The 17192-nt window shown below is 39.5% G+C and overlaps 1 protein-coding gene across 1 annotated transcript in view; it reads left to right on the top strand.

Moving 5' to 3' along the window:
• LOC114665889 (NLR family CARD domain-containing protein 4-like) overlaps positions 1-17192 on the top strand; it is a 52819-nt gene that overhangs the window by 33544 nt on the left and 2083 nt on the right. Inside the window, exons 6-8 of the mRNA XM_028820545.2 lie at positions 2731-2901; positions 8545-8637; positions 8740-8907. Coding sequence (XP_028676378.1) covers positions 2731-2901; positions 8545-8637; positions 8740-8907 — 432 coding nt within the window. The remainder of the gene's footprint in view (positions 1-2730; positions 2902-8544; positions 8638-8739; positions 8908-17192) is intronic.

Here is a 17192-nt window from a genome sequence, read left to right as displayed (position 1 = left end):
TGAAAGTAAATACAGAGGGTGCACTGCAAGGTGCAAGCCACTCATAAGCCTCAAGAATAGAAAGGCTAGATTGGACTTTGCTAAAGAACATCAAAAAAAGCCAGCACAGTTCTGGAAATACATTCTTTGGACAGATTAAACCAAGATCAACCTCTACCAGAATGATGGCAAGAAAAAGGTATAGAGAAGGAGTGGAACAGCTCATTATCCAAAGCATACCACATCATCTGTAAAACACGGTGGAGGCAGTGTGATGGCTTGGGCGTGCATGGCTGCCAGTGGCACTGGGACACTAGTGTTTATTGATGATGTGACACAGGACAGAAGCAGCCGAATGAATTCTGAGGTGTTCAGAGACATACTGTCTGCTCAAATCCAGCTAAATGCAGTCAAATTGATTGGGTGGCGTTTCATGATACAGATGGACAATGACCCAAAACATACAGCCAAAGCAACACAGGAGTTTATTAAAGCAAAGAAGTGGAAAATTCTTGAATGGCCAAATTAGTCACCTGATCATAACCCAATTGAGCATGCATTTCACTTGTTGAAGACTAAACTTCAGACAGAAAGGCCCACAAACAAACAGCAACTGAAAGCCGCTGCAGTAAAGGCCTGGCAGAGCATTAAAAAGGAGGAAACTCAGCATCTGGTGATGTCTGTGAGTTCAAGACTTCAGGCTGTCATTGCCAGCAAAGGGTTTTCAACCAAGTATTAGAAATGAACATTTTATTTCCAGTTATTTAATTTGTCCAATTACTTTTGAGCCCCTGAAATGAAGGGATTGTGTTAAAAAAATGCTTTAGTTGCCTCACATTTTTATGCAATCGTTTTGTTCACCCCACTGAATTAAAGCTGAAAGTCTGCACTTCAACTGCATCTGAGTTGTTTCATTTAAAATTCATTGTGGTAATGTACAGAACCAAAATTAGAAAAAAGTGGTCTCTGTCCAAATATTTATGGACCTAACTGTATGTGTGCTAGCAGCCATCTGATGTATCTAATTAGTTTTCCACTTTCTTAACTTTGTTTGAAATTTACTTTATTTTATTGTAAGTGCATTATTGCCTTACCACGCCTCACGTGTGTTATAATTATGTCTACTATTTTCTGTAAGTAACCGAGGAAGAAGTAATGAAATAGCTATTGGAATGTTAGTGGTAATCATTCATATACTATCAGAAATTGTTTTGTAATGAAAGGCAATTCTAATGCTTATTTCTACTCCTTTAAAGAAACACGTTTACTTACTTTCGAAAACCAGCATTCTGAACACCATCAGCCTGTTAGAATGTTAGTGTGCCCTTGTCTTTTAACTCCAACTCCAAGACAGCATTAAACCTTCAGTAAGGAGTGGTTTCCCACATTACGGTAATGATGAAAACTATTTTTGTCTCCCTTGGAGGAGTCTAGATGTTTTATATCCCTGCTGAACAACAAACCTTTTAACTTGGTGAAAATCATATGGTTGCAAGTGAATGCAGAGGCCTGAACTGTACTCATCTCAAACCAGTGATGGTTTGGGCATATGGAAGGAGCCCAGTCCTGAAAGTTGTCAGTCCACCTGCTCCAACAGTGAAATTAGCATGACATAGCAACAAATATGAATGGTACGGAGAAAAGGCTAAAGAGAGACATATAAAAGGACTGCCATAACTATGGGCCCTCATAATAAATCCCCTAGGAGGTATACAACCCCCCAGTGCTTGGTTACCCACATTATCCTTACAGTGAGCACTTCCACAAATGACATGCAGTCCATTCTTGGTCTGATTCCATTAGTTTCCCTGTTTGTGCCTCCTTATATCCTCCACACCATGTTTCTAGGCCAGCACCCTACATATCTCTATATATATAAAATCCAATGTCTGTCTGTCTTGTCCGCCTTTCACGAGAGAACTACTTAATGGATTTAGATCAGGTTTTTTCTATAATTTGCTTGAACATTCCGGTTGATTTTGGGACTTTTCTCATTGCACTAAGTATTATAGTTCGGTTGTGGCACTGATTTATTCCTGCAAATCCGAGAGAGAGGCTGCAGGCCTGGGGGGTGAGGTGGGACCTCAGGAGTAGGGAGCCGGTGTGGGGTCCTCCTCACCCACGCACCAGATTCCATTCAAGTAACTCTACCTCTCACCACATGTTGGAGCGGACCTTGCCTCCACTTAGCTAGCAATATCTGTTTGTTCAGCAGACATTACCATCTAGAGATTGTTAACGACTAACGTTTCACATTTTTCAGAAAGCGATCTCACCTACGTGTGTTTTAGACGGTAGCTGTTGATTAGCAGAGATATCATGACCACATGCTCTTCTCCCCACGAGGGGGACGCTCTCCCATCAGAGCTGAACATGATCAGATACAATGCCAACGTTTGATGTTGGAGCGTACCTACCTTCTGCTAGGCCAGATATACCTTGCCAACTTTTTACATTTTTGGCAGAGATCACAGCTACATTCTTGTACCTGATAGCAAAACCAAAAATATTGTATATCAAGAGGCCCTCAGATACGAAAGCTATCAACACAAATTATTACATTTAGTACATTTTGTTTATTGATTTTTAAAGTTTGTCTTGTTTCACTACTACGCGGGTAGAGCCGCAGGGGACAGCTAGTTATTATATATATATATAAGTATGCATTATTTTTCAGGTAGTTGCATGTGCTAGAAATGATTACAGATTTCGGTGATGTAAAAATGATCATCTTTATCTCATTTAATACAGGTCAAGGTTTAAGGCATTTGAATCAGCTAAGACTTCTGCATTTATCCAGAGTAACAGAAATTGGAGACGGCTTCAGCTTTGTTTTTGATGCAATAACCCACCAAGTATCTCCCCTTGAAAAACTGGAAATTGTCAATTGCTGCTTAACAAAAGAAGCTTTCATGATCCTTGGTTAGTAATTTGCTCTTCTTAATGTTAATATAAGTAAAACAATTCCTCACATTTTCAAACCCCTCTGCATACATAAAGTATTACAAAAATGAGACTCGGCCTGCAAGTGTTTAGATCCAACTGTTACTGTGAGGCATTGCAAAGTATTCTAGAAAAAATATGTTGTTCTTTTGCCACTATGTTATTTTTTCCATCCAAAAAATAGAAATCTATAAATGAAATGCAGGTATTCATTTACACCCTAGTAAATGTGCAAAGCAATAGGATAGGATCAACAAACCCAACAACCCCCCAATCACATAGCCAATTCATCAGCAGCAGTTCAGAAATCATTTTAAAGACAGACTGATGAAATCTGAATCATTTAAATGTTAAGTGGCTTTACATTAAATGTTAAGGGTTTAAAAAAAACTTAAAAATAATTTTAAAAATATCCTAGTACTAAACCTTTTGTCATTATACTACGGGTGCATAGAGTGCAGGTGTTTACATAGGTCATTGTTTTACCTCCCTCAATAATATGCAGTAGGGATGAATGGAAACCTCAGCCTGCCACATTGAACTTTAATGGGATGGCCCAAGGACTTTTTGAGGATGCATTTTGAGGAGGAAGATGATGTTGAACATGACATTGTTAAAGTCTTGGTTTGGAGACAAACGTTTGTAGAGCAAATGCTTTCTGAGCTGGACTGAGTCCTGCCATGATACAACCAACCCATGAAACACCAGCAAAGCAAGTCAGAGGCTACCATGACCACATTAAGCAGAAGGCAGTAACCAACACTGACTGGGATCACAGTTTAATGCTGGGCATTGTCATGGCATGAACTGCATACTTCCATGCTCATTCCTACCGGACAAATATAGGGACTTCAGTCAAAGTTAAGAAGGACATCTTTGGGAAGTGAGTGGAAACTGGTGTAGATAGAGAAAACCTACAGTAATACAAAAAGAATGTATCTGCTACATAGTGGTGCTTCACTAACCAGGAATCAAACCTAGGTCCCTGGAGCTGAGGCAGCCATGCTAAGCACTGTTCCACCATGAAAAACATAATTAATTGAAATGTACAGAATAATAAGGAGTTAGGGCCTATGTCATTTTATACTGTACAAACATACATGCATTCATATACCGTATTGGTTCCATGTTAAGTTGCTCTTAAATTTAAGACACACCTCCTATCAAAAACAGATTCTTAGAAAAAAATTCAGGCATATACCACAATTACTAGTAAATATACCAGTATATTAACACCTTTGTTATTCTTTGTGGAATCACTTTCACTTGTCAAGCCTGGACGAGCTTACTTGCATATGGACTTGTGGAAGGGAAAGTGATTCTGCATGGGCAGTCTTCTGAAAAGAAAAGGGAAATTTTTTTAGTGATTCTGCATCCGCGGGATTCTGATAAGATTTCTTTCAGAAGTCTGCATGCACAGAAACGCTTTTTCTTTCACAAGCCCACGCAAGCTTACTTCCTGCAGCATGTTTTGTTTTCTTATATTGTCAGTGTTTGGGTTTAAATATGATAGTTCTTCCCCTGAAATGCATGACTTCCAAGACTTTTAGGGGCGTAACAGTGAAATACTTCAACATTAAGACACATCCTAATTTTAAATGTGGAAACCTAAAAAGAAAGTATTTTTTAAATTGGAAATAATAATGAGGTGAGGTGTTCCAGGCACGTCCAACCGGGAGGAGGCCCCGGGGAAGACCCAGGACACGCTGGAGGGACTATGTCTCTCGACTGGCCTGGGAACGCCTTGGGATTCTCCCGGAAGAGCTAGAAGAAGTGGCCGGGGAGAGGGAAGTCTGGGCATCTCTGCTCAAGCTGCTGCCCCCGCGACCCGACCTTGGATAAGCGGGAGACAATGGATGGATGGATGGAAATAATAATGTTATATCTGAGGATAAGCTCCTTGTGTACTATCCATCCATCCATTCTCTTCCGCTTATCCAAGATCAGGCCGTGGGGGCAGCAGCTTGAGCAGAGATGCTAAGACTTCCCTCTCCCTGGCCACTTCCGAGGTGTTCCCAGGCCAGCCAAGAGTGCGTAGTACCTCCAGCATGTCCTGGGTCTTCCCCGGGGCCTCCTCCCGGTTAGACGTGACCTGAACACCTCACCAGGGAGGCGTCCAGGAGGATTCCTGATCAGATGCCCGAGCCACCTCATCTGACTCCTCTTGATGCAGAGGAGCAGTGGCTCTACTCTGAGCTCCTCCCGGATGACCGAGCTTCTCACCCTATCTTTAAGGGAAAGCCGAGACAACCTGCGGAGGAAACTCATTTCAGCCGATTGTATTCGCGATCTTGTTCTTTCGGTCACTACCCATAGCTCATGACCATAGATGAGGGTAGGAACATAGATCGACCGGTAAATTGAGAGCTGATGGACCCTCCTTTCCAGGACCCCCGAATAGACTTTTTCAGGGAGGCTGAGAGTGTGATCCCTCTGTAGTTGGAACACTTCTTAAAGAGGGGGCCCACCACCCCAGTCTGCCAATCCAGAGGCACTGTCCCTGATGTCCATGCGATGTTGCAGAGGCGTGTCAACCAAGACAGTCCTACAACATCCAGAGCCGTGAGGAACTCCGGGTGTATCTCATCCACCCCCGGGGCCCTGCCACCAAGGAGTTTTTTGACCACCTCCGTGACCTCAGTCCCAGAGATGGGAGAGCCCAACTCCAAGTCCCTGGGCTCTGCTTCCTCATTGGAAGACATGTTAGTGGGATTGAGGAGGTCTTTGAAGTACTCCCAACACCGATCCACAACGCCCCGAGTCGAGGTCAGCAGCTCACCATCCCCACCATATACAGTGTTGACACTGCACTGCTTCCCCGTCCTGAGACGCTGGATGGTGGACCAGAATCTCCTTGAAGCTGTCCAGAAGTCGTTCTCCATGGCCTCCCCAAACTCCTCCCATGCCCGAGTTTTTGCCTCAGCAACCACCAAAGCCGCATTCCGCTTGGCCTGCCGGTACCTGTTAGCCGCCTCTGGAGTCCCGCAGGACAAAAGGGACCTGTAGTACTCCTTCAGCTTGACGGCATCCCTCACCGCCAGTGTCCACCAACGGGATTACTGCCACGACAGGCACCGACCACCTTATGGCCACAGCTCCTGTCAGCCGCCTCAACAATAGAGGCACGGAACATAGCCTATTCTGACTCAATGTCCCCCACCTCCCTCAGGACGTGGTCGAAGTTCTGCTGGAGGTGGGAGTTGAAGCTACTTCTGACAGGGGACTCTGCCAGACCAGGCCTGACCGGCATCCTCCCCCAGCAATGAAGCCAACTCACCACCAGGTGGTGATCAGTTGACAGCTCCAGCTCCGCCCCTCTCTTCAAATGAGTGTCCAGGACATGTAGCCGTAAGTCTGATGACACAACCATGAAGTCGATCGTCGAACTGAGGCCTAGGGTGTCCTGGTGCCAGGTGCACATATGGACATGCCTGAACATAGTGTTCGTTATGGACAATCTGTGACGAGCACAGAAGTCCAATAATAAAACACCACTCGTGTTCAGATCAGGGGGACCATTCCTCCCAATCACGCCCTTCCAGGTCTGACTGTCATTGCTCACATGAGCATTGAAGTCTCCCAGCAGAATGAGAGAGTCCCCAGCAGGTGCACCCTCTAGCACCCCCTCCAGGGACTCCAAAAAGGGTGGATACTCCAGACTGCTGTTTGGCGCATACGCGCAAACAACAGTTAGGACCCGTCCTCCCACCTGAAGGCGGTGGGAGGCTACCCTCTCGTCTACTAGGGTGAACCCCAATAAACAGACTCCAAGTTGGGGGTCAATAAGTATGCCCACATCCGCTCAGTGCCTCTCACGAGGGCAACTCCAGAGTGGTAGAGAGTCCAGCCACTCTCAAGGAGAATGATTCCAGAGTCCACACTGTGCATCGAGGTGAGCCAGACTATATAGCCAGAACGTCTCAACCTTGCGCACTAGCTCAGGCTCCTTCCCCTTCAGAGAGGTGACATTCCACATCCCAAGAGCCAGCTTCTGTAGCCAAGGATCAGACCGGCAAGGTCTCCGCCTTCGGCCACCACCTGACTCACACTGCACCTAACCTCCTTGGCCCCTCCTACAGGTGGTGAGCCCATGGGAAGGGGGACCCACGTTGCCTCTTCGGGCTGTGCCCGGCCGAGCCCCATGGGTGCAGGCCTGGCCACCAGGCACTCACCATCGAGCCCGACCTCCAGGCCTGGCTCCAGAGGGGGGCCCCAGTGACCCGTGTCCGGGCTAGGGAAAACGGCATCCAATGTTTGTATGCATCATAGGAGGTTTTGTGAACCACTCTTTGTCACGTCCCTCACCTAGGACCAGTTTGCCTTGGGTGACCTTACCAGGGACATAAAGCCCCCAACAACAGAGCTCCTAGGATCATTTGGACACACTAACCCCTCCACCACGATAAGGTGGTGGCTCAAGGAGGGGTCCTTGTGTACTAAAATATGTTAATTTCAAGTTTTAAGTATTTCTTCTGTACAGGGTATGTTTCTTGTCTGTGAACCAAGACAACATGGTTACCACAAACTGCAAAATCAACTGTATTACTTTCATTCAAATTCTAATGCTAAACAAAAGTACATTTTCAGAGATTAACTCTCACCTAGTCAGAGTGTATAAAGATTGGCCACCTTCACAGGTCACGATCAAGACATGAAAAATCTTTTTTTAGGCAGGAAATCTTTCAAAGATGACCCAAGGTTTTATAGTCTTCAAATTTGACAACAGAAAGAATGAGTTTCTTTTTAGTTGAATGCTCATGAACAATTAATCATTATCCAGATATGTGCAATTTAAGTGAATAGATTTGTTACTTCTGAAATAATGCTTTGCCACATCCAGTGCTCCAAGGAGAGTCTTAAGCTATGAAATTCTGATTGGAAGAAACTGAAGAAGTATTTGATAACTTGGGATGAATTTTTATACATCTCTGTGACCCAGAGTGAACTGAAGCAATGAAACCATTGTGATTCTCCAACCTCAAACTCCCTAAACTTCGAACTTTCTGATCAACCTCATAGATATAATAAGACAACACCCAGAGACACTTCAATGGGTTGGAGTACCAGCCTAGTAAAACCCTGTTTAATAGAGAAACCTATTTGCTGTTAAAGAAAATAAAACAAGGTACCATTAGTCAAATAAGTGAGCAAAATAGCCTCTTGCCAATGAAAAGATAAGCTATTTCCAGAGACATGTAGTGATCTCAACAGATACAGGGTCCCAAATGAACACTGACTACTGGGTTAGTTGGTGCTTATCAGTTCCCAAGGTCGGAAACGATAGGATGGAGAAATAACAGTAGACCTCTTCCTTTCTGGGATTGTCAGCTTTGTGGCTGAATGAGAAAAGAATGTAAGTAACAGCACTCCCACATGCTATGGAGAAGAATTAGCGGTATCTCCAGAACCCTGAAGACGTTTCCTAAGCGCTCATGCCTGACAACAGACAGAAACTTAAAATGATAATGGGTGTGAATCATTTTATATTTTTTTAACACTCTCCTACAAATGTACTATATCCTACTCTCATTTTAGCTAAATTTGCTTCTTTCTTCTTCTCTTATTTTATTGTTGTAGTCATTGCAAATTAAAACTGGAAGTTATGCAAATTTTGTCTTGCAGTTGAAAACCTTCAAAACATTCCACAGCTTAAAGTACTTGACTGTTCAAAAACATCCCTTGGACAAGAGTCAAGTGACTGCATTGGCCAACTAGGTATGAATGATTACATACTGCTTCTCTGATGGGTTCTTGTTTAACTTTTAAGTTTTCTTCTGAAATCAATATTTATGACATTTTCATTTCTGTCATTTGCAGCTGAAAAGTTAAATGAGCTCCAGAAGCTGAAGATTCTGATGTTGCCATGGGGCTCAGATATAAATAAAATTCTGATGAAGCTGCTTACCAGTCTAGAACAGAAAACAGGCTTGAAAAAGCTAGGTTTTCAGAAGTGGTTTCTCACAGATGTGCATATATGTCACTTAGGTACGGATTTATGTTTTTCTTGAGGGGAAGGTGTTTAACAGATATGCTTCAATGAAAGGACATTTTATTTACATCTATTTTTGCCTTATGTACAGATTTTCATGAGGGATATTATAACAACCAGGACTTCATCTGTTTGACATTCATTATTTTCAACGCCAATATACTAACAACCCAATTGTGTTTCACTCGATCAGAATATGGAACCAATGTAGGAAGTACTTCAAGATAGAGAAGCTTTTATTTGTGGCACCTCTGCACGAGAACCACCTTTTTCCACCCTGTCAAACGTACGCAGTTTTTAATATCTGGAAAACATTCGGGATTAAATCACATAGAGATCTGTACATAGACAACGTTTTTGCATCCTATGAACAATTACACTCCAAATTTAACTTACCAGCAACACATTTCTTTCACTACCTTCAAAACTGAAACTTTGTTAAACAGAACCTGCCCAATTTTCCTCACCTCCCACCTACCTCTATACCGGAAAAAATATTGATCATTCTCAAGGACTCAGACAGCATCTCCGTAATATATAAAACTATTTTACAGTCCTTCCCTTTCAAAGATCCAAGAGAAAAGTGGGAAAGGATCTTTTACTCAATATTTCAGAAAAGGAGTGGAGAGTAGCAATGCACAGAATTCACTCCAGCTCCATATGCTCAAAGCATAGAATTATTCAACTTAAAATTTTATATTGAACGCATTTCTCTCATTTAAAATTGTCCAAAATGTTTCCAGGGCAAGATCCAACCTGCAAATGCTGCAATCAAGTTCCAGCTTCACTGGGCCACATGTTTTGGGCCTGTGCCAAATCAACATCATTCTTGACCATAATCTTTAAATGCCTTTCAGACAGCCTTGGTGTCACAATCCCTCCTAATCCATTAACAGCTGTTGTTTGGGGTACTTCTAGAGGGGCTTCAAGTGGAGAAGGACAAACAAACTGTAATTGCCTTTACTACACTACTGCCATGTAGACTTATCTTGCTCAATTGGAAGAATCCTAACTCATCTAGTCAGTGGGTAACTGATATTATACACTATTTGAAACTGGAAAAAAATTAATTCGCACTTAGAGGATCTGTACAAAACTCTTTCAAAACCTGGCAGGATCTAATCAATAATATTTTATAATAAGCATTTAAATTGAGGAAGCAGGTTCTCTCCCCTCTTTTACTCCATTTATCTCTATTCATTTATTATTTTGTCTATTCATTTGTCTTTATTAGCATAAAGTTTTACACTGCTGGCCTAGCTCTGTTTCTCAGGGGTGGAGGTTGATTTGTTTCAAAACTTTTTCTTTTTGTAAAACTCGAGTTATGTGTATGGAGTGTTATTTGATTTTAAAAAATTCAGTCAAATTAAAATATATAAATGTTAAAATGTAAATCAGCACATAAATAGTAAGACCAGTCTGTTCATCAAGCTTGATATTTAGCAAATGTTCTAGTATACCGTCTAAACAATTTTTAAACATCATTTTGTTTTTGCTTTAACTGCATTGACGCAGTAGTTTGTTCCACATTATCATGGCCCTTTCTATAAAGAACAGCTTCATGGTACCTACTGTATGTCAAATGTACTTTCACAGATATAATCCTGTATGTTTTTCAGTAATTGGAAACTATTTTTTATAGTATTTTTGAAAATTTTAAATATTTGAATCAAATACCCATGTTGGGTTTTCTCTTCAAATCTAAAGTTCTGTTCCCTTATCATGTCTGAATAGGACAGGCACCAGTAATCCAGTGATGTTCTTGGCTGCTTTTTTAAATGTATGTGATTTTTATATTGTGTTGATCAGAACTGCATACACAACCCCAAATTAAATCTAATAGGCTTATAGCATAGTCTTAGCGTATTTTGTCTTTTTAAATACTGGTTGGTCAAGTTAATTAGAACTTACTCCATTTTAATTATATGTAGATTTTAATGAAATGCCATCCAGTAGATTTTACTAGTGTATTCCATCTTTCTCTATAAATCCTAGAGGTTGTAGTGTGTGAAAATTTCTGCTGTAGTGCAGCTGCTTGTGAGATATTTCAAACATCTTGTCAAAAAGCAATAATCATAGCACCGTTAAAGGCATGAAAGCAACAGGTCTAGTGAGTCACAGGTCACATCCTCTGTGACAACACCTCTAAACAGCAGGCCACTACATAATAACAACAAAGGCACAACGTGGCAGCACCTATGAAAAGAAAATGGCATCAGAAAAGGTAATTGTTCAATTTTTGTTTATTTTTAAATAATCTTAAAACTAACTTGAAAATAAAATTTGGAATTTGAAGACATTGGGTATCAAAACCTTAGACATGATGTCAAACCCTTATGTGAAACCTCAAGGCAACTCAAGAAAAATTCAATAAAAATACTGATCATAACATTCTGCATGTGATATATATTGAGTTCCACTCACAATAATGGCTGTTAGGAGCTGGCTACTTGAATTAATAAACTGGAATATCTTTTAAAGCAGCCACTGAGTGTACATTTCCAGTAGGCAGGCATTTCATTACATTACAATATCCCAAAATGAAGAGTCTAAAACTGAGAAAACCCTTCTATAAACATAAAACAATCCACGAAAATAAACAATGTATAAATTATTCAATAGAATTAAAATGTGATAGAAATACAAGCATAATAAAAAGGGTAGGTGAACTAAAACAGAACTAAAGAAAGGAAAAATACTTGTAAATAAGCAAATAAGATGGAAATCCATAACTAAAAACCAAAGGAAATATGCAAAAGTGAAGACTAAATAATAGAAAGGAAAAAAATAAAACCCCCTGAAAAAAATCTGAAAAGATATAAAAATTTCTGAAAGTTGTAATTTCAACCAGACTCTTACAAAAATCTTAAAAAAGGGACAAAATAAATTCCAAGGAATGACTAACACAAAATAATCTTTAAAGAGTCCCAGAAAGAGAAGAGACTAGAGACATAGCAGCAAAGTTAGTTAATTGAGGACCTTATGTATGGCTCTCAGGTAACTTCACCCTAACCACCACAGCACCTTAGAGTCTTAATCCAGATCATGACTTTACTCTGCTGACACAGGATATACGGGTTAGGGACCGGGGTGGGAAGGTGAATGAAACGTAAACAAAAGATATGTAAAGGACTGGAGGAGAATTGGAGAATTAAAAATACAAAGTTAATCAAACTGAATCGGTAGATGATATACAATTTTTTTTTTTAATGAACAGGAGATGTTTCATTGGAATCAATTCATGAGCACAAATGAATTGATTGAGCACAGCTAAATAGGAGTGCTGTAGTACAGGCGTAATGATACAATTGACTTTTGTTTTGCAGGTTAATGTTTAAAGCACAGTTCCATGTACTGGCCATCTGGTTCATGATTTTCATTCACATCACTTATGATCCTTGTACCTTATCAAAATATTATTTTAATTTGTAACAATTATTTGCTTTCACCTTTAGTTTAACTCACAACTTTTTACAACTCATTGGCTGCACTGGTCATTTGTTATTCACTGCTTCTTTCAATTTTGAACTGAATCATTGCCTGAGAATCAAACGCATAATACTCATTCATTTAATTCATGAATTTAATCATTATTCGTGAGATAGTCACACAATTGTTGTTGAATTTTTATTTCCTGAAGTTATTGTTATTTTTTTTTATCAATTTTATTTAATGCAAGTAACATTACATACATTCAAGTGAAACTTAACAATACTTAAATTCAATTCAACCCCCACCCAAGAGAAAGAGAGGAAGGCCAACAGACAGAGTAAATATTTAAGAGTAGAAAAGAGGAAAGATAATCCTTTTCCCCAATATAAATCCTTATTCTGAAATGCTGTTGATTAAATCCTGTCAGGTTTTTAAAAAGTTTTGAACAGATCTTCTAAGTGAGAATTTGTTTTTTTCCAATTTCAAATAGTATATACAGTGACATCAGTTACCCACTGACTTTAAAAGGTGGGCTAGGATTCTTCCAGTTGATCAAGACAAGTATACATGCTCATAGTGAAATAAAGTAAATTATAGTTTGTCCTTCTCCACTTTAAACTCATCTGAGAGTACACCAAACACAGCTGTTAGTGGATTAGGAGAGATTGTGACACCAAAGCTGTCTGATAGACATTTAGAGATATTGGTTCAGAATGATGTTAATTTGGCGCACATCCAAAACATGTAGCCCAGTGAGGCTGGAGCTCGATTGCAATGTTTACAGGATGGATCTTGCCCAGAACATGTTTGGGACAAATTAAAACAAGATAATAATGATAAAAGATTTTAAGTTGAATAATTTGAATGTTTTTCACATAGGGAGCTAGAGAGAATTCTGTGCGTAGCTGCCTTCCACTCCTTTTCTGAAATGTTGAGTAAGAAGTCCTATTCCATCTTTGAAATTAAGGGACTTTAAAATGTTTTAATATATTATAGCAATGCTGTCTGAGTCTTCAAGACTGATCAATATTTGTTGTGGAATTGAAATTGGAGGGAGGTAAGGAAAATTGGGCAGATTTCATTTAGCAAAGTTTCTAATTTGTTAATATATTGTTAATTGTTCATATAGTGCAAAGACATTATATACAAATCTCTAAATGATTTAATCCCGTACATTTTCCAAACATTAAAAACTGTGTTAGTTTGAGATGATGGAAAAATGTCCAGATTTTTATAGCTTGTATATTTCCTGCACATTAATAAAATTGAAAGTTGGGTAGAGCCATGCTGCCTTCTGCTTTAGGTCGTTGTAGGGTCGCCCTTTGGATACATGAATGTTTTGAATTTCAAATAAATGAGGTTGTGATTGAATCTAATTTCTTAAAAAATTATTTGTTAATGTATATGGGGATGCTTTGAAATAGAAAAAGAAGCTTAGTAAGGATATTCATCTTGAAAATGTTAATTCTCCCTGCTAAAGTGAGATGGAGGGTAGACCCTCTATGCAAGTCTTGCTTAAGTTTTTCCATGCAGAGAGCAGAATTTTGTTGAAAAAGAGCTTTTTGTTTACTTGTGATGTTTACCCCTAGGTATTTAAACTGATCTGCGTTGATAAAAGGGATGGTGTGCAATCTAATGTTGTGTGCTGGAGAGTTCACTGGTAAAGGCACACTTTTATTCAAATTAATTTTGAGTCCAGATATTTTTTGAAATTCTGCAAGTGTTGTTAGGACTGCAGGCACAAAATTCTGTGGGTCTAATATATGTAGTACCATGGCATCTGCATATAGTGATATTTTCTGTCCAAGTCCTTCTCTGATAATCCCCTTTTTATCAGATACATTTCGATAGTGAGCAGCCAGTGGTTCAGTGGTGATTGCAAATAGCAGTGGTGACAGGAGGCATCTTTGTCTAGTACCACTTTATAGTTTGAAGTAGTCTGAAGTAATGTTTTTAATACAAACTGAAGCTTCGGGACTGATATATAGTAGTTTGAGACTTTATGGGTAAAAATATTACATTAAACAGGCATTGAAGATTGGAAGCTAAGTGTCTGCCTTTAATGAATCTGGTTTTGTCTTGTGATATTACCGAAGGAAGCACTTTCTTGATCCTTCTAGCTAGAACTTTGGAGAATATCTTAACATTGTTATTCAAAAGTGAGTTGGTCTGTATGATGCACATTGTCCATGTTTTTCTTAGGAATTGATGCTTGGCGAAACGTTTGAGGTAGAATTTTATTGCCTCTGGCTTCTATAGTAAAAGAAAGGGGAGGTAACTTAATTGACATTTTTTTGTATAATTCATCAGGGTAACCATCAGGGCCTGCTGCTTTCCCACTCTGAAGTGAGTTTATAGTGTCTAGTAATTCTGAGAGTGACAGAGGTTTATCTAATTCCTCTGCTCTGAGAGTGTCTAGCTGTGTTATCTGTAATGCATCAAAAACACATTAGATTGTGTCTTATCTTCTGTAAACTGAGTAGAATATAAGGACTTATAGTAGTCTCTAAATGTGTATTATATTTTTATGGTCAATAATTTTATCTCTGTCTGTGCTGGTAATTACTAATATTGCATTGCAAACTTCCTGCTTGTAGATTTGTTGAGCTAAGATCTTATTAGCCTTCTCTCCATATTCAAAGTAATGATGTTGCATTTTTAAAAATATTCTGTTTCTTTTGTTGTCAAGAGGTTGAGTTCTGATTGCAAAGCCTACCTTTTCCTATAAAGTTCCTCATATGGAGACCTGGCATGTTCTTGTTCTATTCTGGTAATTTCACTGCTAAACACTGATGCCTTTTTGGTTTCCAATTTATTTTTGTGAGAGAGATATCAAATAATCTGTCCTCTTAAAAATGCCTTCCGAGTTTCCCATAGTATTCCTGCAGAGACCACTAAGGATGCATTTGTCTGTAGAAAAAAAAATCAGTTTGCCTTAGATATAAATTCTGTACAGTTCTCGTCGACTAATAACAGGGGCTTGAGACACCAGCTGTGAGATGAGTATGTGGGGCGTAGTGATATGAACTCCATGATCAGAGGGGCATGGTCGGAGATAAGAATAGCATTGTATTGGCAAGATTTGCTCGTGGGCAAAAAATTGTTATCTATAAAGAAATAATCAATTATTGAGTAACAATGATGTACTGGTGAGAAGAAGGAATATGTTCTTACATTTGGATTTAGAAATCTCGATGGATCGGATAAATTATGATCAATTACAAACTGTGTAATTGTTTTTGTAGTGTTAGATGTTATCACCCCTGCAGCTGAAGGCCTATCCAGGTCTGTATTTAAAACACAATTAAAGTCTCTGGCTGTTATAATATTATGAGTGTTCACATTAGGAATGGATGCAAATATGTTTTGGATAAAGTCTTTATCACACATATTAGGTGTGTAGATATTTATCAAAATCACTTTGCAATTAAATTAATTACCCATCATGATCACATATCGACCTTCACGGTCAGATACTACATCTGATACTATAAATGAAAATTTTCTATTAAGATTCCCAAACCTCTGGTTTTCTTTAGCTGGAGTGGAATATTTGGCCAGTCCAATCTCTTTGCAAAGCACAAAACTGATCCTTGCTTAATAAGAGAGTCTCCTGTAAAAGTACTGTCTTGGCATTTAGACCTGTTAGGTGAGAGAATATTTTTTTATTCTTTAATTCATGATTGAGACCTTTGACATTCCAGGTCACTATGTTCACTGGTCATAGACACATTGCCTTTGAGCTTTTATTGACAATTTTTAGTCTTAAATTAAGGTAGTACATTATTACTTAAGATAACTTTAACCTTAATTTCCAGTTTTGTCATGAGATATGGCTATGAAGTCCATTGTTGTGTTGGCACATGTCAGGGTTAAATGGATAGATTAGAAATAGCATGCTCTCTTTCTACTCCCAGCCCCACTGCCAACCCATTTTGCCACCCCAAGTGAGGCTAGTCCACACTTCATGAAGTCCCAGTCCTCTGTCATGCCTAGAGACCGACCACGTCCAAAACAAAACAAGCCCCTCAGCAGCAGTAAAGAAAGGTTAGAGATATCTATTGGCAATACAGTCCCAGTACTATAAAACTAGAACAAAATCTTAAACAGTCCCAAATGAATAAAACCAGGGAATGATGTTAAACACTACCCATGGCGAAGCAGATAATGTACAATTCTAATACAATAAGCCAAGAGTAGGATGTTAAACAATCCCCTTTGGGGGAAAAAAGCTATAATTGTAATTAAAAAGTAAAAGTAGCCGAGAAGGGAATAGAATGTATAATTACTTGCTTTTTCATCAACGGCGGATGCCATTTGTTCAGCTATTTCACTGCAAGTCTTGAACAGTTGCTTTAACGTCTTCAAATTGATCACCAATTGCTCTAAATTTATTCACAAACTTACTTGCATTTTCATGTATTTTTTCCTCAGTTTTTTCAAGCATACCTTTAAAATGTTGCCTCAAAGTGATTGCTTAAATGTTTCTTTAATGGTGTTTAATATCCTGAAGCAGCTTCTTGTTTCTTATGTTTATGTCCTTTTATATCTTTCCTTATATCATTTGTAACCTTCTTTATATTACTCTTTAGCTCCTTTTTGTGATAATCATTGTGGTGATCGTTACCTTAATTTCAGACTGTTCATTTCGGTCTTCTCTGGGCTCCGATTGAAGTCGGTGCCGCTGACTCACTTTGGGGTGTGGGGGGGGGGGTGGCGGGGTTTGCGTGGGGTTGGCAGTGTGTGTAGTAAGGCCAGGCTCAGTTAAAATGAACCTTCTGGAATCAACAAGTTCTCCTGGCCCGACTCACTTGCAGTTTTGCTCCCACTTTTGCAGCGATGCTGCAGT

The sequence above is a fragment of the Erpetoichthys calabaricus genome, chromosome 15 (genome assembly GCF_900747795.2).
Source record: "Erpetoichthys calabaricus chromosome 15, fErpCal1.3, whole genome shotgun sequence".
Taxonomy (NCBI): domain Eukaryota; kingdom Metazoa; phylum Chordata; class Cladistia; order Polypteriformes; family Polypteridae; genus Erpetoichthys; species Erpetoichthys calabaricus.
This window is presented reverse-complemented; position numbering and strand designations above follow the sequence as displayed.